At 48.9% G+C, this 22,544-nt stretch overlaps 1 protein-coding gene across 1 annotated transcript; it reads left to right on the forward strand.

The window, feature by feature from the left end:
* Positions 1–8,058: 8,058 nt before the first annotated feature.
* Positions 8,059–21,569, forward strand: TPI1 (triosephosphate isomerase 1). The gene is made up of 7 exons (XM_069243060.1): positions 8,059–8,252; positions 15,235–15,358; positions 16,221–16,305; positions 16,438–16,570; positions 16,668–16,753; positions 19,820–19,907; positions 20,982–21,569. Exons 1-7 carry the CDS (start codon positions 8,141–8,143, stop codon positions 21,098–21,100), a joined length of 747 nt encoding a protein of 248 aa, XP_069099161.1. The 5' UTR covers positions 8,059–8,140; the 3' UTR covers positions 21,101–21,569.
* Positions 21,570–22,544: the final 975 nt, after the last annotated feature.

The following is a 22,544-nucleotide window of genomic DNA, read 5'->3' on the forward strand; positions in this document are numbered from 1 at the left end:
TTTTCCTATTTTTTCTCACATTCTCTCTCATCTCTCTCTTTCACGCTTTTTCCCACCTTTCACCCTTCCCTCTCCCCCTTTTTTTGCGCCGTTTTTCCCGCTCTGGCCTCCCAGCTGTCCTCTCCTCCCCCCTTTCCCTACTTAATGGTGGCCGCTGCGCAGAAGACGTGCGCAGCTGTTGCGCCGCTGGTGCACCAAAGGCAAGCCTGTCTGCACCCATCCGTGACCCAACCGCAACCAGCGCCAGGACCCCTGTACCTTCCAACCTCCACCTCTACACGCCAGCAGCAACTCCACGCACTTAACCCCGGATGCAACAACAACTGCAAGGCTTCATCACAGGCCGACAATCCTGTATCACCACCAAGACCTTCGACCCGGCACAACCCACCCGCAACAACACACCCACACTGAAGATCCTGAAATGCATCCTCCTCAATGTCCGCTCCCGCCACAAACACACTACTGAAATCTGGCACCTCCTTGACAGCACCATTCCGGATGTCGCATTCCTCACCGAAACCTGGACCAACACCACCTCTGGCCCGGACATTGCCATCACCATTCCCCAAGAATACAAGATCACCCGGGGGGAGGAGGGGAGGATGGATTCGCCATCGTCCACAAGTCTAACATCTGAATGAGTACACACTCCAAAGACCCCACAAGCCTAATGGAACACCTTCACTTCAAACTTCATACACTTCCAATGTCCCCCCTTCAGAGGAACCCACCCAGACCCCGCACACCTTTCTCCGACTCCATCACAGACAGTATCACCACACAAGCCATCACAGCTTCCAACTACACCCTGCTGGGAGACCTCAACTTCCACCTCAACAACCTACAAGATCCCAACACCGCATCCCTCCTAGACAACCTCCACAACATAGGGCTCCGACAGATCGTGACGGAATCAACGCATTCAGCAGGACACACCCTCGACCACATCTTCACAACAGGAACCTCCGTCACCTTCAGGCACACCTCCGAACTTCCATGGACAGACCATTGATGCATCCATTTCACCTTCAACACACCCACCATCCTCAGTCCCCAACACCAACCATCTAGTAGAAGCTGAGTAAGAATCACCGACGACTAGCTCACCGCCACCCTCGCCAACTCCGCCCCCCCAATCGCACACAATGACGACCCAAACATCGCAGCCCACACCTTTCACATATGGATCGCCGACTGCACCAACAACATAGCCCCCCTCAAAAAGAACAACTGCACCCACACCAAGAAAGCCAGCTGGTTCACTGCAGAACTCCAAGAATCCAGACGAACGTGCTGACGCCTCGAGAAAATCTGGAGAAACACCAGAGCCGCCACCACCGCACACCACCTTCTCATCAAATGCACCAGAAAGAATGCAATACAAGAAAGAATCTCCTCACATGCACACAACAGCAAGGAACTGTTCAGCATCATCAAGGAGTTCGCCCAACCCAACAGCAAAGCAATAGACATCCCACCCTCACAAGATCTCTGCAACAAACTCAACACATACTTCCACCACAAAATCAAGACCATCTATGACAACTTCAGCAAGGACAACCTTCGTGCAGAACGCCCTCCACTGGAAACAAAAAACCAATGATCACCAACTGGACCCCCTTCACCACCGAAGATACATTGAAGACAATGAGGAGCATTCACTCCAGGGCCTCCATGGACCCATGCCCCCACCACATCTTCAACAGAGCCACTGAAACCATCGCCCCCCAAGCTCCACCTCACCATCAACTGCTCACTAGCAGATGCCTCCTTCCCCGACAACTGGAAACACGCTGAGATCAACCCTCTCCTCAAGAAAACCTCGGCAGACCCCACCGACCTCAAGAACTACAGGCCTAGCTCCCTGCACCCTTTTCCAGCGAAAGTCATCGAGTAAGCCATCAACAGCCAACTTGCCACTTTCATCGAAGACCATAACATCCTCGACACCTCCCAATCTGGCTTTTAAAAAAAACAAAAAACTCAGCACCGAAACAGCCCTCCTAGCCGCAATGGATGACATCCGTTCCCTGCTGGACAAGGGAGAGACTGCGGCCCTCATCCTGCTCGACCTCTAAGCGGCCTTCGACACAGTCTCCCACCACACCCTAATATGCAGACTTCACGAGGCCGGCATCAGAGACAAGGCCCTCGACTGGATCTTATATTTCCTCTCTGGCAGAACCTAATGAGTAAGACTTCCCCCTTTCCTCTCGGACCCCACACCTACCACCTGCAGAGTTTCCCAGGGATCCTCCCTCAGCCCCTCACTGTTAAACATCTACATGGCCCCGCTAGCCTCCATCGTCAGAAACTATGGACTCAACATCGTCTTCTACGGTGACGACGTCCAACTCAACCTCTCCCTATCCAACGAACCCAACATAGCCACACACAACTTCTGTGAAGGCATGGGAGCAGTCGTCAACTGGATGAAAAGCAGCTGCCTACAACTCAATGCAGACAAAACTGAAGTACTCATCATGGGTCCTCAACCTGACGTGTAGAACGAATCCTGGTAGCCCCTACCCTCGGAAGCCCACCCACCCCTATGAACCAAGCCCGCAGCCTCGGAATCATCCTGGGCTCCAAACTCAACATGGACCGCCAAATCAACTCGGCATCCACCTGCTTCCGCCTCCTCCACAAGACATTCAAATGGATCCCCCTCGAACACAGAAAGACCATAACACATGCCCTCGTTACCAGCAGACTGGACTACGGCAATTTGCTCTATGCCGGAATCAACAAGAAACTCACCCACAAACTACAGAACGCCGCTGCCAGACTGGTCCTTGACCTACCTCAACACTGTCACATCTCCCAGCACCTGCGCACACTACACTGGCTCCCCATAGAGAAAATAATCACCTTCAAGATCCTTACCCACGCACACAAAGCCCTCCATGACACCGGACCAGCCTACCTGAACAGGCAACTCAATGTCCACGTACCCCGCAGGACCCTACGTTCAGCCCAGCTCTCTTTCTAGCCGAAGTATCCCGCATCAGAAAAACAAGAACAGGAGGACGCTCATTCTCCTACCTCGCCACCACAGCCTGGAACGCCCTACCGCCCCACCTCAGACAGACTACACCCCTCCTCAACTTCTCAAAAGAGCTGAAGACAGGGCTATTTGAAGAACCACCACACTGATGGACGCTCCATGCCCTCCCTCCCAGCGCCTTGAGACCCTCAAGGGTGAGTAGTTGCGCTTAACAAACACTGATTGATTGATTATGCAGAAAACAAAATCTCAAAATTGAAAGCGGAATACAGATTAGCAATAAAAGAGAAAAAGAGAGGTGTCTATAACATAAATTAGAAAGAAATTATATATGCCATATCACCAAAACATCTAAAACAACATTTTGGACACCAGCTCACTTTTTTGAAGGGCAGAAACCAAATACTGTATATTGCACTGTCTCAGATGGGCCATGGATAAACAATTTAGCAGAAACCTATAGTGAAAGGTATATTGAGCTTGCTCAGAAAGATATGAGCTTGACAGAGAACTTATATTAAAAATGTAGTCTCTAGTTGGTATAGGTATGCACGCTGTCGAAGTAGCAACCACAATCCTAGTCAGGGCAAGTCAGTGACTTGACATAAATTAGCCTGTGCTCACCCTCTGGTAGCTTGGTTCAGAGCAGGCAAGCCTAACTTAGAAGGCAATGTGTAATGTACTTGTGCAACACACACACCCCATTACCTCAGGAGGCACACCACAAAAAAGAGGATCCACACAGATGTAGAAAAATAAAGCTTGTTTATCTGGTTAATTTAAGTTCAGCAAAATACAGATCAAATTCGTAAATAGCGAAGTATTTGCTTTGCAGACTCAAAAATAAAGCAAGGTCGACGAGTAAATGCAGAGTTCAAAGGTGTGGTGCCGGGGACTCCTTGGCACAGGTGCGTGATATATTTATGGACTCCTGTACTGTCCTGGTTTTGCGCCTGTCAGGGAGCAGTGTGCGGCTAAGATGGGCAAGTACACACAGGTTGACTGAAAGCAGTGAACGCACAGTTTGGAGCAGCTGCTCGAGTAGACTGGAAGTAGCGAGCGCAAAAGGAAAGCAGAGCTGCTCCGGATGGTTCACAGGTGTAAGCAGCAATTTTTTTAGCAAAGCCACCAGGGTTGACTTGAAAGTAGAGAGCAGCGAAAGAAAAGCAGGGCAGCTCCGGACGGTTGCAGGTGGAAGCGGCAAAGTCTGACAAAGACGATTGAGTTGACTTCAAAGTGGTGAGTGGCAAAAGGAACCCGGACTGCTCCAGGCAGTTCACCGATGTGAGAGGTGAAGGAAAGCAGGGCTGCTCTGGGTAGTTCACAGATGCGAGTGGGAAAGTTTGGCAAAGCCCCTCGGGCGGATTAAAAGTAGCTAGCGGCAAAGGGAAGCAAAAGTCGCTCAGAGGCTCTCTGGGTTTGGAGAATGAGTCTTGGCTATCAGGCAGAGAACAGCAAAGCAGGGCAGCAGTTCCTGAGAGCATTCAATCCTGGCACAGTGACAATCTTGGCACACCACAGTTCTTACTCCAGCAGCTTTTTCTTGAGTCCAGAAGTGTACTGGCTTTAGTGGGTCATGGACCCAGTACTTATACTGAAAAGTGCCTTTGATGTGGGGGTGACTACACAGAGTTCTTGTGAAGTGTGCAGGTCCCCCTTTCAAGTCAACCTTGGCTCTGGACTTACAGTGGGGGGTAATCAGCCCCTTTGTGAGGGCTCTGTTCACTACCCTTTGAGCTGTTAGTGGGAGCCCTTCCCAACCGCATCCTCAGGAAGACCCATTAATATGCAGATGCAGCTGAGTATCCTGTGTTGTGGGTGCCTGAAGGGAATGCAAGTGTAGCTGTCACCTAACCCAGGCCAGATGTATATTGGAGATAGGCGGCAGACATAGAGGGCAGTGAGAGCAGAGAAATGCCCACTTTCTAAAAGTGGCATTTAAAAAATGGTAATGGTAAATCCCACTTCACCGGTACAGAGATTTATCATGACCACTCCCATGATCCTAAACAGGATGCAGCTACTCCTCTTAGATCAGGAATAACAGCTCTGAAAGTATTGTAAGGAATTCCCATTGCTGGTCTACTATAGGGGCAGGCCTCACAGCAATGCAAAACGACTTTGGGGGGTTTTCATTACCAGGACATGAAAGATTTTAAAGTGCATGCCCTGCCTTTTACTTACATGGCACACTGCCCTATGGGCTACCTAGGGCTTTTTACCTAGGGCTTACGTTAGGGGTAACCTGTATGCAAGAAAAGGAGAGTTTGGGGTTTGGCAAGAGGTTTTGAAAGCAAAGTCAGGGTAGCAGTGAGACTGCGCACACAGGCAGGCCTGAGACATGCTTATAGGGCTATTTAGGTGAGTGGCACAATCAGTGCTGCAAGCCCATTTAATTTACAGGCCCTGGGTATATGGGATACTACTCTACAAGAGACTTGTATGTAAATTAAATGTCAATTCTGGATACACCAATGTTATCATGTTTTAGGGGAGAAGCATGTGCACTTTGGCACTAGTTAGCAGTGGTAAAGTGCTAAGAGTCCTAAGAGTCCTAAGGCCAACAAAAAGATACAGCAACAAAACAGGAGTTAAAGGCAAAACATCTTGGGGAAGATTATCCTGAGGATGCCACATCAAACACAGATCCACATTAACAACCCCCTCAGAATCTGCGTACACTTCTTTAATTTTAGTATGATGCATACACGTTTAAAATGAAGTTACCTGCTGTACTGAAAAAAGCTTAAAATAATAATTTATTCAGGAACAATGTGAATAGTCCTGTTCAACTATTACCACTGATAAAACAAACATACATTGTGTAACCAGCAATTCCATTGTCTTCAAAGTTAAAAAATAAACCCTTATGATCCAGTCCAATGCTTAAAATGTTGTGTAGAAGATTTGTGCTAATAGGAACACCTACTCTGCATTTCTTAAAAGGGTTTTTGGGGTCAGGTGACAAAAGGGCCTGGAGCCCATGCCGGGGTTTCAGGCGAGTAGAGCCGGTCAAGGGTTCTTGGGCAGCCCCTGGGCAGTTTCGGGTGGGGTTAGAATGATTACATGGGTGGTCAGTTTTGTAGCGGTGGCCAAGGTTTTGAGCTTGTGATGCTCACCTATCTGATAAAAGTGTCTTTTTTCACACAGTCATATTTCGAGTGTTCATTGGTATGCAGCGTCTGGTTGGAAGTCCGTTTTCTTCACCCTTTCATCCACCCATTCATTCTCCGATTTGCAAATCTAGACTCCCACCATATCACCCACCTACCTATCAGTCCACCGTTCCCACTATTCAGCCTCCTATTTTCTTCAGATTTTCCAAAAATCACACTGCCATGTAATGTTAGAATACAATATACGCCAATCAGGGCGCATGAGAGGGGCTTAAAGGGCAGAAAAGGAGAGACATGCGGTTTGGTAGGAGAACTTAAGTGATGCAAAACACAATATTTTGTAAAATAAACTTTTACAAAAGAGAGAGTCTGAGTACGTTTTTGTCTGTGTGTATGTAAAAATCTGACATACCCCTCACCATTCCCGAATGAAATCACCTGCACTCAACTATTTACCAGAAAATACTTTTATTAGGTGGGTTTAACACCCCAAACAACCCCCAAATCTACGCCTGTGAATCTGTGATATGCAAGAGGATAAACTTTGTGTCCCGCTGTATCGACTGGCCCAGGACATGCCCTGTGCAGTTCAGTACCCTCTCACAGAATAGGCAAAGGTTAGGGCACCCCAATGTGGTGTAATCAGCCTCCTATTCTTTATGTCAGTGGTTCCCAACCTGTGGTCCCGGGACCCCTGAAGGTCCGCAAAGCCTCCTCAGGTAATCCGTGACTGCTGAGAAAATTAAATAATATTAACAGATTAGGTCTCCAGCTTTCAGAACTGACTCAGTGGGAGGGGGCGGGGGCTGGGGTTCCTGGATTCCAATGATTCAGTGAGGGTCCCCGGGTTCCAGTATTGATAAAGTGGGGGTCCACATAAGTCAAAAGGTTAGCAACCACTGCTTTATGTGTTCTCTGCGTATGTTAAACTTCTCCCATTTTATACCGTATAAATGTTCCGATCTTTGGTTTTCTAGCCGCCTTCGTATCTAGGATTGTCACCTTTCTCCGAGTAAAATCCGGACAATCTGTTTTAAGATTCTCCAAAGGCCCAGACATGATACTCATATAGAACTTTTATAGAAAAATCATCTGTATTCATGTTTAACATGACCTTTCTGTCATGTTTAGTTTAATTAGGAGGCAGGCTCACTGGGGAAGTTGTAGAACACATTTTAAAGCGTTTTGTTCTCACATTTACTATTTAAATTATTTACTGCTAAGGGAATCCTGTTGCGGGAATACCGGCTTTAGGTGATTTTTTTTTAATGACTGTACGTCAGGGGTATTAAGATACCCATCATGTGGCTGTAGAACCGGCCAAGTGGCAGCCCTGTTCGTGCCCCTTGAGTAGAAAATACCACCAAGAGGGGTGGTCTAACCCCTGACAAGGAGGCTGGGGGAACAGACGCCTGCCGTGCACCGTCGCCGTACAACGGCCATATTGAAATAGCTGCAGGTTACTTGTAACAACCGAAATAGTGAGGACAACCCACGAAGAAGACTGATTTATGACCGGTTTTCCTTCTAGCTATATCAGCAGCGTTTAGATCTAATTAAAAACATATTACACTGCTAGTAATTGGAGTGTTTACAAAAAGTTTTATATATTTGCTCCTATCTTCTCAATACAGATGTATTCTTGAACTTTTAAGAAGTTAAAGTAGCCTGCCTTTTTTTTGTGTGTCCCGGTTATTAACAGCTTTACGTTACCGTGCCAAGATGGCTGCCGCATCTTTGTGCTATGGAAACGGTCTTTCTCGCTTCTCCGCAGCGCCCTCCTGTTGCTAAGATAAGAGACGACTCCCGCGCGCCCCCTGCTGAAGGTAATACGCATGCGTCGAGAGAACGGCTGCGTCTGACAGGTGGTGAGTGGGCGGAGTCGGGGCAGGGGGCTGGGCCTCCGCGTGTATATAAGGGAGGAGCAGGAAGGAGTTTCTCTGTCTCCTCCATTCCAGGGTGACCTTCAGTGCCTACTCTGCCTCTGCGCGCACCACCCGCCTCGCCCACCACCATGGCACCCAGGAAATTCTTCGTTGGCGGAAACTGGAAGATGAACGGTGACAAGAAGAGCCTGGGGGAGCTGATCCACACGCTCAACGGGGGGAAACTGCACGCAGACACAGGTAGGGGCAGGGAGTGACAGGTAGTGAGTGACAGGTAGGGGTAGTGAGTGACAGGTAGGGCATTAACGACTGGGCATTATCGCAAGAGGCGTATTAACAAGATAGCTTATTTCAGTGAATAGTGGAATATTGAGAGCGGTTTGGCTATAAGGTACTAAAAGGAGGAAGTCAGTGGAGGGGGCGTGGCCCTCACCCCCTAGGCACAGCGGGGGTGAGGGGTGCCTGGGGTACCTATAACGGGGTGGTGTTGGTGGGTATTAATGGGGGAGACGGTGGGGAGCGGAGAGTGCGTGTATTAGCATCCTTGCAGATGGAAGCATAACTGTGCCTGCAAGGGGAGGGGCTTTTCAGCACCATGAATAGCAGGAAAACCACATGCACGCGAAGAGGGTATTAATTGTGTGCAGAGGGCGAGTATAAAAAGCACCGAGCGCCTCGAATGTATCCAGAGCTTTGAATGGGTAGCTATTGTCAGGTACTAAGTACCAGCACTGCCATTGTAAAAGGAGTACCTATACTCCTCACTACTGCTGTAATACATTACATTGGAAGAGTACCAGCACTTTACACCACTGCTGCAATACATTTAACGGCAGGGTACCTGCCCTTAGCACTGCTGCAATAACTTAAATCTGAGAGTACCAACACTTCTCAGCACTACTGCAAAACATTCAATGGGAGAGTATCTGCACTTCTTCGGACAGAATATGTACTTTGAATAATGAGTACCAGCACTTTTGTATTTGCATTCTAAACACTTAAACTGTCTTAAAGCAGATGCAACTGTAGATGAGGGGTACTTAATACTACGAGACTTGTGAAAGAGTACACACGGGCCATTGGAGGGTGTAATCACTTGAAGTAGAGTGTGGTGGATATTAAAGGGGTGAAATGACTGAAGACACTTGCGAGTTGGCATCTTTAGGAGTGGAAGCCAGAGCACTGCTATTGGTTGGGGCAAAGAGAGGGGGGTGGGGGCGGGGCTTGCCACTGAAAATAAGAAAAGGAAGTAAAATTTAGAAACCTAAGACCCTTCATGTGAGGGGGTTATCTCTCAAATCTGTGGCTTCAATGTAGGGTCAGCAGGAATGGTTGAAGGTGCTTGTACTCTAGAACACAGGACGGTGGAACTTAATGAAAGGCCTGGCTCATTAAATGCGGGGGCAGCTCTTCTTTCTAGGGTAATGGATGCCTCTACAAAGTGGGGCGCCCACAAGCTTATGGGGAGCTGTGTGGGTCAGGTGCATGAACATCAATTCACTAAACAGGCAGGGGTAGCGGAAGTGACATCACATACCACTTAACCTTTTCTTTAATTCACTCATGCATGCTTACACATACAGACGCTCTCACTTAACACACCCACCCACAATCAAGCACACAATGTATTTAAAAAGCATTTTTTCTTACCTTAGCTACCAGGGAGGGACATATTCTACCTACTAGTAATCAATTCTTTGTTATAGTAATGAATAGTCAAATATTACTGTAATTACAATTTGGCAGAAGACAAGGAAAGTGGAGCTGCTATTGTATTCCTGGAACTGATTTTGCCACCCCTGAGGCTAGGGGTCTCAAGGGGCAAGCCAGGACTCGAAGCTGCGACCCCTAAATGACTTCCATGGCGAGGAGGTGCTCAGTTTGAAAGGTAGACAGTGGGGCACCGTTGTGGATGCTTAATGATTTATTGCAAAGTTGTGGGCAGGGTTACCCGGTGTACCTGTTGCATTTATGCAGTGCCAGGTTATAGGTTCCTTACCATTAATTTATGGTGAGGGGTATAGCACATTCTTTTAGGTACTTTTCTGTAAGCCTGTGACAACTGAGTGTTGGCTGGAGAAGTGTTTTCCTAGAACAATTTTCGGTTTTGAGTGCTTTTCTTACTTAAAAGAAAGTGTTGGCCCTTAGTTCTGTGTCTCTGCTATGGCATGGCAGGGTGCTGAATAACAAGGGTTTGTAGTCTTGATTCCACCCCAGCCCTATTGTACCCCCCTACTCACGTTTACGAGTTTTTTTTTTTTATCCCTTCTTTCTCCCTTTGAGATGACTTTTCAGTCTCTCTCCAGTTCTTCCCTAATTTCTTACTCTGGGTCAGTCTCCTATTCGTTAAGCAGTTTGCTTATAACTGCTGACTATCTCTGCTTTGAAAAACATAAGGCCCCTCCCACCGTTTTAAGTCCTTCCTCTCAGGGAACAGGAACTAAATTCCCCAAAATCTGCCGGGACTGTCCCTGCAAATTCGGGACGCCTGGTCACCCCATCTAATGGCCGACCTTCAAAGGAGGTCTCATCTGTATGAGTGGATTTCAGTGTTGTGTGTGGTCTCCGCGTCACTTCCCATCCCGCCTTATCCCTGCGAGGCGACGGTTCAGTGATGCTGGAGGGGGGGCACTTTCATTGAATTGGCAGCAGAGGGGGGGGGGGGGGGGGCGCTCTGCTGTTTCCAGCATCTCGTCCGTAGCGCGGACACCTCCCTGCCCTTGAACCCTTGCTGGGTGTAGAGGCGATGCTCTCCCTCCCCTTCACCCGGGGCCCTCCATCCGGCCCTTCCAGCCCCACCTCGCCCTCTCCTCTAGCTGTGCTCGGCTGCACGTACTCTGGACCAGTTTCATCATCCCTGCCGGGCCCGCCTTAAAGGGGCCGCTCAGCATCCGTCATCCTGAGTCACCGCGCCGGGAGCGTGCTGCGCTCACCCTGCCTAACCTGAGATGCAACCGGACACCCCTCGCCTCTGCTCCTGCAGCTGCAGAGCCGCCCCTTGTGCTGGGACAGCAGCCCCTTGCACTCTAAACATTCTAGTTTTACACTCAACCAGTGCTTTGAATGGAAAAATAGAAGTACTCACTATTCCGAGTACCTGTTCGGCCCAGAGAAGTGCCGGTACTCCCCCCGTTAAATGTATTGCAGCAGTGCTTGGAAGTGCAGTTACTCGCCCTTTCAAACTAAGTGCAGGTACCCAGTACCGGACAGTACCTGCCTATTTAAAGCACTGCTCTCAACATTGTAACTATGATCGCCGTAAACATCCCACCACGCACATTATTCTTGGCTAAAAAGCTGGAAGGGGTCGAAGCCCATGCATGGCGTTAGGCGCTTGGCGTGCTTACACGCTGGGGGTGGGCGTCATGCCCTTCTGCAACAGTTACCTGAAAACTCCGAGAGAGAACCCATCCTGCTTTCTCCAGCTACATTGTATAAATACGTTGCTATCGGTGGGTAGCCCATCATAAAACGGAAACCAGGGATAATCTGTGCCAGGCATACAATGCGACTGGGGCATACAAGGCCTCAGTGGACCTTCTGTAGATGCCAAGTGCCACCTTGGCACACGGGGTACATTCTGCCAGGCTTGTCTCTTTCACCATTTGCCCTTGGTGTGCTGTTCTTGTGTCATTTTTTTCTGGCTGGTGAAAGCAGAACTGGCAACAATGGGGGGGGGGGGGGGAAAGGAGTTGTCAAACTGAATGATAACACGCGTGCATGGGGCTCCTCAGTAGCTGCACCCACTGGCTTCTCTGGCCCTCGACTGGCAGTGAAAGCAAAGGCTGCTGACCTGGAAAGCCGATGGGCTCTCCCGTTGCTATGGGGACGATCTAGTTTCCAGCCTGGCGATTTGACCATTCACGGTCACTTGCACATCCACTTGTCTCGGGGCATCAGTCTGTGAAGAACTGGTGGGGGAGGGGGAGATGGGTCCTGTCCCATTATCGTGCCTGGCCCTGTTTGAGTCACTTGAGGCCGTCAGAAGCGAGCTTCAGCAGAGAAGCTTGGTGCCCTTGGGTTGGCAGTGCCTCTTGGAGGAAGAGGGTGGGGTTTGCATGCGCAGATCCTGGCTGGTATGTGTGCGCACGGGACTGTAATTCTGCTGCTTTAGTCTCCTGTTTTTTTTTATATTTCATACTCGCATGCATCTGATAACATAACTTCAGGAAAGTGATTTTGTTGTCTCTGTGAGCCATAGTATACATCTGTAGTGGTGGGTGAAGAGCAGTGGCGATGACATGAACCCAACATACTGTTTAAAGCTATTGGCAGGTCAAGTAATGAGTGCACCTGCAGAAAAGGAAAGCGAATCCAGCCAGAGTGGTTGAAAGCATGAGCAGTTGGCATTAAGGGGCTCATTTGGACCCCCCCTTTGCAGCATAAGCTGCTTCAGCCTACTCCTAGTTGTGCAGGTTGGCCGAGGATCCTTGGGGTTGGTTGGGGGACGTACAGATATCCCTGGGTGTGGCTGCAGGTGGCATCAGCGAGAAGTGTAGGTCCGTGCTCTCTGACCCTATGTTCACCTCCTTGCAGGCAGTGTGCAATTGCAATGAACTCTAGTATCTTGGTCCGTGTTTTGGACATGGGGCAGAGTAGCAGAGGTGGTCAATCTAATCCCAATAGTTCACTAAATGTCTGACCAGTTGTGATCGGCGTGCTGGGCCAGGCAGTATGGGTCCTCCACTCCGAGCTCACGTCTATTCGGAGCCTCAAAGTTCTGGGGTACATGCTGTGTACGAACTTAAAGCACAACAATTGATGCTTACCATTGAGGGAGGACTGCTGGTTTGTGTGCAGTAGTTTGACCCCCCCCCCCCCCCCCTCTCCATCTAGTGGGTGTAGCACCTAAGTCAACCCTCCCATGTCTCATCAGTGATAGGCCTCCCTCTAACCTTGAGCACTGCGTGAAGACTGATTAGCTGACCAAGCGTCTGAGTAGGCATGTGAGGGGTAGTCAGATGTGATTGCACTAATGCAGCCTGCATTTGAAATCTAGGAAGATGCCCAGCTGGATGAGTGCAGCATCGAATTGGTAGCAGTGAGAGGAAACTGCAGTTTGGACAAAGATCTCCTTGGTTCAAAGCCCCATCTCCTGTAGTTGTCGGTGTTGTAGGATGTGGTGGTCGTCAGTGGGAGTTCATGTGAAGAGTAAATCATTGTGGAGCTCCTTACCTCTGCCAAGTCTAGCAGGTGCACATAACAAGGGTAGTGTAGATTGGAGGGGGGGGGGGGGGTTACCTTATTGGCAGTACATTTCTGATCGGGATATGTGGCATTGCTGTCCTTTCCAGTGTTAAGTGTCGGATGAAGGGAGAAGGTGAAATCAACAGTGTGATTTGTGCTTGCCCAGAGTAATATTGTATTTTAAAGTCTGGCACAGCAGTGCCCCGTCTTGTGTGGGACATGGATCCCCATGTAAAGAGGCCCAGACCATCTGGAAGACAGATGACTTAAGGTAACTGAGTGGCTGTGGTATGTTAGAGAAGACATGACATGATCGCCCTTCATTTGGTTTCATGTGCATTCGGAAGCTGCTTGTCTGAGCCAATAGTGAATGGAAATCTGTGCACGAGAAATGGTGGCCACCGCTCACTTTCCAATCTGTGTATTCTGAGTGAGAACACTGCATTCTGGGGGTTGTGGTGGTGGTTGCGTCCACTGAACTGATGCACAATAGCTATTGTAAGCCAAACCGAGTGAGGTGCCTCGTTCCCTCCCCATCCAGTGCGAGCTTGAACCATGCGCGCACTTTGAGGGAAAGGCTTACTTTCTCCTTGTGAGCCTGGAAGGACAGTGCAACTTGACGAATAACTGAGTTGTAAGGATGTAAAGCCTTACAGCTTTAGCCTATACGCATTTAGTTTTTGTAATGGAATTTAAATGAAATGCTGTGAAATAGACCAATGAGCATGCGTCCCTCCGTGTCTTCTATGTATTGCATTATTCCTTGTAGCATGGACCGCTTTTATAGGTGAACGTGATATAAACGTCCGTCCCTGTATCCGAGGCTGCTGCATCCATGCAATTGCACAGATGTGTAACCCGAGGGATAGTACTGCTGTCTTGCCCACACTATCAAACCTTGTCTGGTTTCCTTCACGGTCCTGGGTGCCTCATCCTTGCGGCTGTCCTCGGCCTCCTTCAGTTCCCCTTGACCCCGACCTGCCCTGTGACATTTCTCGGCTCGGACTCTGGTTTCCTTTGACCTTCTCCTTCTGTGGCTCAGTTTGCCCTCGGAGTGACCTTTAAGTGCTCCCAGGGTTGGGTTACACTGTCTACCATAGACTGAGCCGGCCCGGTGGCTGGAGCGAAGGCCTCTGCATTGCAGGCAGACGGCAGTGGGACTGAAATAGCCGCCTTGATGCTGAAGGTCAGACAGCTGCAGCGGCCCCGGAATAGGCGCCCGTCTGGGTCTTGACTGGTTTCTTGTAACCAGTCTCGCGCAAGAGCTTCTGGGTCATGTGGGCCAGGTAACATGGCCGCTCTCAAGCCCCCTTGGCTTGATGATCCGCCTGCTGTGGGAGTATTGTTGGCACTTTATGCCACATCTTGGGTTCCTTTGTGTCCTAAAGGACAGTCGGGTGCCCTGTTTCCTTAGTTTCTCCTAGTCTTGCGTCACGTGGCCACAAGCATGTGCCTTTCTAAAGGATCACTTTCTGCCATATTCTCCATTTTGTAGCACAATAGTTACTAATTCATGTCTGGAGAAGAGTAATTGTTTCACGTTTTCGTTTACTCAGATATTTGGCTTTTTTTGTCATAATTGGACCAACCTCAGATGAACTTTAGGGTACTTGGGCAGTGGTACCCATTTGTCCACCCGGAAGCAGAATTTACAGGAAGGTGTTGAAAGTGGCTGAGGGCTTGACGTAGTAGGTGTTCTTGGTGGTGATTTTAGGGTGTTCTGGCATTCCCCCAGGTATTAAGACTCTTGGTTCAGCAGCTGGAACATGATGGCAACTTTCACGCTTTGGTGAACAGCTGAAGTGAATGACACTTCTCTAACCATGACATTGCTCACCATCTGAGGACACTGGGCATCCCTTTCAGCTCTTGTAAGCTTGGCCTAGCAGGGTGTTTTCTGCAGGCACTTGCACCTCAAACCTAGTTCTCATGCCTACAGATCACATTAGTCCGTTGGCTAACCTTGGCTCCACCCTGGAGGTGATTACAGCTAATCTGCCTCCCTTTTCTTTCCTGACATGTTTTTCCTCCGCAGAGGTGGTTTGTGGTGTGCCTTCCATCTACATTGACTTTGCCCGCCAGAAGCTCGATGCCAAGATCGGGGTTGCGGCCCAGAACTGCTACAAAGTGGCAAAGGGAGCCTTCACTGGGGAGATCAGGTGAGAATCCAACAGGGAATGTCTCTAATTTAAAAGACCAGCAGTATTGGGAATAGAAATGTTTTTGGGTGGTTTAACTACTCCTTATCTTCATACCTCAGTTTTGTAATCTTTTCTCGTGGCTTAATACTCTCCAGCTGCCAGTAGTCCCTCTTTTGCTTTACTACAATATGCCTTCACTCCAGCCCCTCCATGAAAAGTAACTTGCATGTGTCGTGCTGAATTATGACCGTTTTTGTGACTAATAGAATTGATGAAGCAAGGTAGACATTTTGAAACTGGAATCTTTGCACTTGTGTATTCAGCATGGGCTGTATGCTGGGGTCCATATTGGGCAGTGCCAATTGGTGCAGCAGTACCTGTAGGATCTCCAGTGTTAGACCCTGTGGGGAAGGTCTGTCTCTCTGGAGAGAACTCCTCCAGGATCAGTCCTCATTAATAGTTATTCCATTGGTGCTGTGTGCCACTTTTTAAAGTTTTTTTTTGTGAAGGGTTCTCCAGGACTGGGCCATGATGCCTCCATAGCCTGCTGAGGAGGCCCTTGGTGTTCCTCCTTGGGTGAACATGGACCATCATTCCTCCAGGACTGGATCCCATTAGTGGATAGGTGCTGAGGAAGTTCATTCCATCACCCTTATGGCAAAGCTCTATATGTGGTCCCTTTGGGCTGGTTCCCATTGGAGGAGCTCACTTACTCACAAAGTGAGGATGGGCACCTCGTGTCCAGGCCTCAGTGGTAGAGCTGGTCAATTAGAAAAGGCCCAGGGCTAAATGAAAATTGAGATCTTCATCTTATGGCATTGCTGTGGTCGTTCCTCTTGTGGTTGTCTTTAATGACCTACCTTGTTACCTTCCTCCTCAGCCCGGCTATGATTAAGGACTGTGGTGCACACTGGGTGATCTTGGGCCACTCTGAGAGAAGACATGTCTTCGGAGAGTCCGATGAAGTAAGAATCCCTCTATCTTGCATAAAGGTTCTCATCTGGAAGGAGGGGGACAGTGACACGGGAAAATGCAGGGAGGGGAGGAATGTGCCTGCCGGATGATAAAACTGAAAGCCCCTTTTTCTCTTTGCACAGCTCATAGGGCAGAAAGTTGCCCACGCCCTCTCTGAAGGCCTGGGTGTCATTGCATGCATTGGGGAGAAGCTGGATGAGCGAGAAGCTGGTATCACAGAGAAGGTTGTGTTTGAGCAGACCAAGATCATTGCAGGTAAGCTGGTGCCAAGACTAGGCATGTGGGGGGTGGGGAAACTGAGGGCTGCAGAGATGATAGACTCCCACTCATCAAATCTTTTCTCTACCTGCAGATAACGTGAAGGACTGGAGCAAAGTGGTGCTGGCCTACGAGCCCGTCTGGGCTATTGGAACTGGCAAAACTGCAACCCCACAGCAGGTACTGTAAGCAGTCATGGATAGGTACACTGTGCCCTCCACAGGTACCGCAAGCAGGCCTGGATAGGTACCTTGTGCCAGCAGCAGGTACCACAAGCAGGCCTGGATAGGTACACTGCGCCAGCAGCAGGTGCCATAAGTGGTCTAGCATCCTTTTATGCAAGGAAAGCCCAGATGAGGATACTAAGTGGCACCGAGGGTTAGGTTTTGCCCTAGTTGCAAGGGTTGACATCTCTGCACGATTCTTTGTGGCTTGAAGGGAGTTTGGGAACAAGTGGGCCTAGAGTAGCTTTCGTTTGTGGTTTAGGACTCCAACTAGTTATTTGGAAACGTCTAGCTATAAACAGTGCCTGGATACCTTTACGGGTGAGGAGCTGCACTCTACAAGTGCTGATTGATTTTATGTAACTTGGCTCGTCTTTCCTATAATCTGATTGGTGCCTGGAACTGAAGTTTAGGAATCTCTGCATCCTGCACACCCGCCTGCTGTCCCTTTTGTGGTAAAAGGGTGTTGTGCCGCGTGTACCCGTCTCTGTTGTCCACATTAACATCTGAAGCATCTTAAGCTTTCTCACAGGTCTAGTGAGAAAGCTAATGTGAAGTTCCTATTAACTGAGTAGTGCTCCTTAACTAAATCATAAGGCTTAGTTGTGGCACACGCTGTCACTAAACAGATGCCAGCAGTCTCTGCTCCACTTTGTACTCACCGTTCAAAGAATCGCCCCATGCACCCCACCTGACTTGGCCTTCATTTGGCGGGAGCTGGGTAGACCTTGCTGTACAGACAGGCCAGGGGGAGGCAAGAAGCTTGCATCACCTTGTGCAAGGACCGTTCTAAGGCTTGGCGCGCTGCACCATTCTGGAACACTCCTCAAGCCATGACCTCTGCCCCTAGCACCTCTGGCTCCCAGGACAATGGAGCTGAGTGCTCCATAATATCCCCGCTCTGCTGCCTCCTGAGTTGACCAGTAAATGTGCCTATTTGAGAGGCTGGAGAAGAGATCAGCACAGACTCTGCCCTTCCCGTGTTCTTCTGGGTCTAGTTCCCCCCCCGATATGAAGCCCATGTGCCCTCAAATGCTAGCATCGGTTAGGATTTTTCACCTTCAGGCCAAATTCCTTCTAATCTCCTCCAAACCATCTCTGGTCCCTGCTTCTTCAGCTCCACTCCACTGCCTACTGGCTTCTCGTGCACTACTCAGCCCAGTGCTTAATTTGTGAAAGGATAAGCGCAGGGGCCCAATGTGTGTGTTTGTTTTTTTTTTTTTCTCTCTCCTCTCTGAAGCTTCCAGCTAGTGCCATCTAGTAACGGGGTGCTGGTTACCAAGACTGCATTTTTGATTCCATCTAATTTTTTCCACCACCAGAAACTCCAGTACCTTTTTACCTCACTCCTGTCGGTCTTTTTTATAAACATTTTTCTCCTTCTTACTTGTGGAAATTTTCTTTCTCTGGATCAGTCAGTTTTAGCGACTGCCTCTTTGTTAAACTAAGTCCCTGGGGCAGCCGGCTCAAATTAAGCACCGCCTCAGGCATTCAGTAAGGTACAAGAGTTTAGGAAGCACAATTCCATTCAGATTGCTTCTACCTCGTTCAGCTGCCTTGTGTAGTTTCCAACCTCTATCCCCAGTGGGTTACCAGCGCTCTGCTAGTTCATATCTCATTCAATTGCAGGAGACTTGTAGAGCAGCTAGATATAGATTAGTTCATTGGTTACCTGGTTGAGACCAGATGCACTGATGGAAAACTTATGTAGAGTGTACTACCTCTAACGAGGTGTCAAAGCGCTTTTTAGCAAGTAGCGTGCTACTCTGGACCCAAGAGGTGAATTAGTGGTGGGAAAAGTAACTTGGGATTGGTGGCTGTGGAACACATGTACGTTTGTTAGTTGAATGAATGGGATAGATAAAGGAAGAGTTTCGAAATGATTATTTGGGAGTTAATAGTAGAAGGTTATTCCTATAATCAGTTTCCGAATTGCAATGTTTTGTTTATCAGTTAAGGTGTATTCCGCCCCCCCCCCCCCCCCCCCCCCCCCCCCCTCTCCAATCACAGAACCAAACCTGTTTCCCTTACCAAACCGTATTGCTTTGCAGCATGCAGCGTACTCGTGTACACGTTCGCCCTGACCTGCAGCAGAGGGCTAGTCACGGAGTTGTTGAATAGAGCCCAGGCCACAATCCGAGACAGAGCCAAAACTGCCCTACTCGAAGAGTCAAATCATTAACATTTATAAAGCGCGCTACTCACCCGTGCGGGTCTCAAGGCGCTAGGGGGGAAAGGGGGGGTTATCGCTGCTCGAACAGCCAAGTCTTTAGGAGTCTCCAGAAAGTGGAGTGGTCCTGGGGGGTCCTGAGGCTGGTGGGGAGGGAGTTCCAGGTCTTGGCCGCCAGGAAGGAGAAAGATCTCCCACCCGCCGTGGAGCGGCTGGTGCGAGGGACGGCAGCAAGTGCGAGGCCAGCGGAGCGGAGGGGGCGGGTGGGGACGTAGAAGCTGAGGCGTCTGTTGAGGTATTCCGGTCCCTTGTTGTGGAGGGCTTTGTGTGCGTGGGTGAGAAGACGGAAGGTGATCCTTTTGCTGACTGGGAGCCAATGCAGGTGTCTCAGGTGTGCGGAGATGTGGCTGTTGCGGCCCCAGAAGCGTCTTTGTACGGCTGTGCTGATGCTGCCCCACCACACGGCTGCCTTTCAAATATACCCAATTCTCAAAGCAGCTGCTAAATTGAAAGATCTTAAAAATAATTTAACTCTAGGACAGATTTCCATCTGGAGTTATCGCAGGTTAAGAGCCCCTTCTGCTTTCTGTGGCTCATGGAAGTATTCATCACACACGCTTGTGTGCAGTGGTGATTGTTTGCAGTCCAACTAGCTCAGTTGTGGCCAAACCTTAGTCTTCAGCAGCAGGCTGTGCACATAAATCCTGTGCAGTCCTGTGAACTTTGCTTATCCACCTTGTATCTCTGAATACTATGTTAAAAAAGCGTGGAGCAAAGTTTGTAAGTGTTCAAGTTATGATCATGTGATAAGTTGGGCTCATAAAACATCCTGACCAATTCTCAATCTTGCAGGCCCAGGAGGTCCACCTGAAACTGCGGGCCTGGCTCAAAACCCACGTGTCGGAGGAAGTCGCCAACAGCACACGCATTATCTACGGAGGTATAGTCATCCCTTCATCTCTTATGACGTCTTGCTTTTGTTGTCCTTCTCTGCTTATCTGCTTTGGCCTTACAAGAGCCTGTACCTAAGGATGTATTTCTTTTAATCATATGTCTAACATGATGTATGAGGGTCAAATATGCCTTATTTTCTGGTTTATCTTGAAGTATGAATTATTTCAGTTTTGCATAACTGCATGCAAATGTTTCTTATATGGAATCTCTGAAAATCTGCCACTCCGGAACTATGCTGGATACTCAATAATTATTGTCCAGTGTTATTGAAAAGTGTGCCACTGGCCTCTCTAAATCAAGCCTTGCAGGGAGTTGTATCAGATCTGCTGATGGTACGGTGACCCCAGAATTCCATCCTCCTTGCCGCCCCCTCCCCTGACTTGTATATTGGCTTCACTTGGCTGAGGTACTCCTCCACTCAGCTGACCTCAGTCAATAAACCCTAGGGTTTGTTTCCACCTCGGCCACTGAGGGTCTGGGAGTCGACACTCAGCTGAAACCATCTTTAAAGATGGTAAAATCAGCCCCATACATTTCCTAACACACCCAGGACGAACCTGTAGAAAATGATTTTTCTAAACCTGTGGCCCAGAGATCCTCCTTATCCTGGCAAAGCATCTCTGAGCCCCGGCTTATTTTCAGATCTCCATGTGGCATTCCTGGGTGGTATCCTCAGGCTTCACTAAATAACTGACCCTTGCAAAGTGTTAAGATTGCCAGATTTGGAAGAGGGACACATGGCTATGTCCTTCGGGTCCCTGGAAGAGCCAGAATCCAATTTCTTGTTATGCTTCAAGGAGCTATGACTTCCCATCCTAAAGAAATATTGTGTACCCTCGGGTTTACCCCTTTCCTAACCAAATCTTACTTTGTGAAAGCTCAAGCTATCACAGCCACCTCCGCACCCTAAATTTAGGGTAAGTGTATAGTTGATTTTGTGTTCCTGATTTTAGAATTCATATAAACTGTTTGCGTGCCTTTGAACATGTGTTCTTTAGTTGTAATCGAAAGGCCTACCTTGTTCACAACACCCCTATCCACCTCCTCTCTGCTCCCACAGGATCCGTCACTGGAGGCACCTGCAAGGAACTCGCTTCCCAGCCTGACCTGGATGGTTTCCTGGTGGGAGGCGCTTCCCTCAAGCCAGAGTTTATTGACATCATCAATGCAAAGCAGTGAGCAAACCGCCCCTCCCCTGGCTGAACTGAGGCGCGCACATCGTCTTGGCAAAGGCTGGTGTTGCTCACGGACTGACCTTACAATCCAGAACGGTTGCGGAAAATTAAATATTTAAGTGTTTACTGTGTCACTGTCTGCATTAAGTTGCCCTTATAGTCCAGGATGTTTAGGAATGAAAGTCTTCCTGCCTTTGAGCATTGTACTAGTCTGTATGTGTGCTACTTGTGTTGATTTCACTCGCCTGGCGACATCGGGGATTCCAACAAACACTGAATTTATCTTCCATGCACTTTGTCCAGATCATGAGCGCTGGACTACCCCCGAGCTACAGTGGTCCTGCCCCACATTAAGTGGGGTCCAGGCCTCAGATTACAACGAAGTGTGGGACCTGTACTGTCACACTAGTCAATCATTGTCAATGCTAGTCATGTGATCATCTCAAGTCAAAGTAAAGAGATCATGAAGGTGACCTGTGTCTGTTTCATTTCCTGTTGTGAAAGTTTTTTTCCTACTGCATTCAGTGCATTTCTATGTACTAAGTTTCAATACTGAAGATTGAGTTTATCTGTTTACTTGGAGGCAGCACGGATCGAACTAATGTTTTTGGGGTGGCCAAGAAATATTGTGTACATGACAGCAAATGGTGCACATTGATTCCGGTGCTGCAAGCTGGTACGGCTATAGGAGGTGTAGTTTGGCAACGCACAAGGTATGCTTTCAGTGGTAGGCAACCTATTGTCTCAAAATACATATGCATTGTGTTAAACTCTGCTTCAAAATAAATTGACAATTAGAAAGGCAATATTTAACTAGCACTGGCATATTTAGTCTCGTATAGGTTAGTTTACAAATCCATTCTTTTTGGTTAATGTAGTTAGTAATTCTAGACATAAATAAACGTGAATGCAAATAACCGGTGGGGGGGGGGGTGGAGGGAACCATTAAAACATAAGTTTATCCGTCGGCGGCATAACTGACAAACTGGCTCACTGTCCGGTTAATCCGCTGCTGCATCGGGACACGAGATGTGAAATGTGGGACTTGTACCAAGACCAGGGACGACCTATTGAAAGGAGATTGATTTCCTGGGAACTTGGCAGCTTTGGAGAGCCCGGCCCTCGTTGAAAGGAGGGTTATCTGTCAGTATTGCCCCTTTAGCATGGGAGAAACCCCCCCCCCCCCCCCCCCCCCCCCCCACCTCCCGCCCGCCAGCCGTAACTGCTGTGAATCCTTTCACAAGGAAGGGATAGTAAACTTATCACTTCCTTGTGAAAGGGATGAGGCAACAGGGGTGACGAGCAGAGGAGTGCACTGCACCCCCCCTCACTGCGCATGTATGTTTGGCCAAACATACATCATACATGCGCTGTAGGCTGTTTCCAGCTCGGCAATGCTGTGGCTGGGCTGTGGAGAGCCTGCACAGGCTCCCGGTCTGCTTGGGAGC

This window comes from Pleurodeles waltl, chromosome 7, assembly GCF_031143425.1.
Source record: "Pleurodeles waltl isolate 20211129_DDA chromosome 7, aPleWal1.hap1.20221129, whole genome shotgun sequence".
NCBI classification, from domain to species: domain Eukaryota; kingdom Metazoa; phylum Chordata; class Amphibia; order Caudata; family Salamandridae; genus Pleurodeles; species Pleurodeles waltl.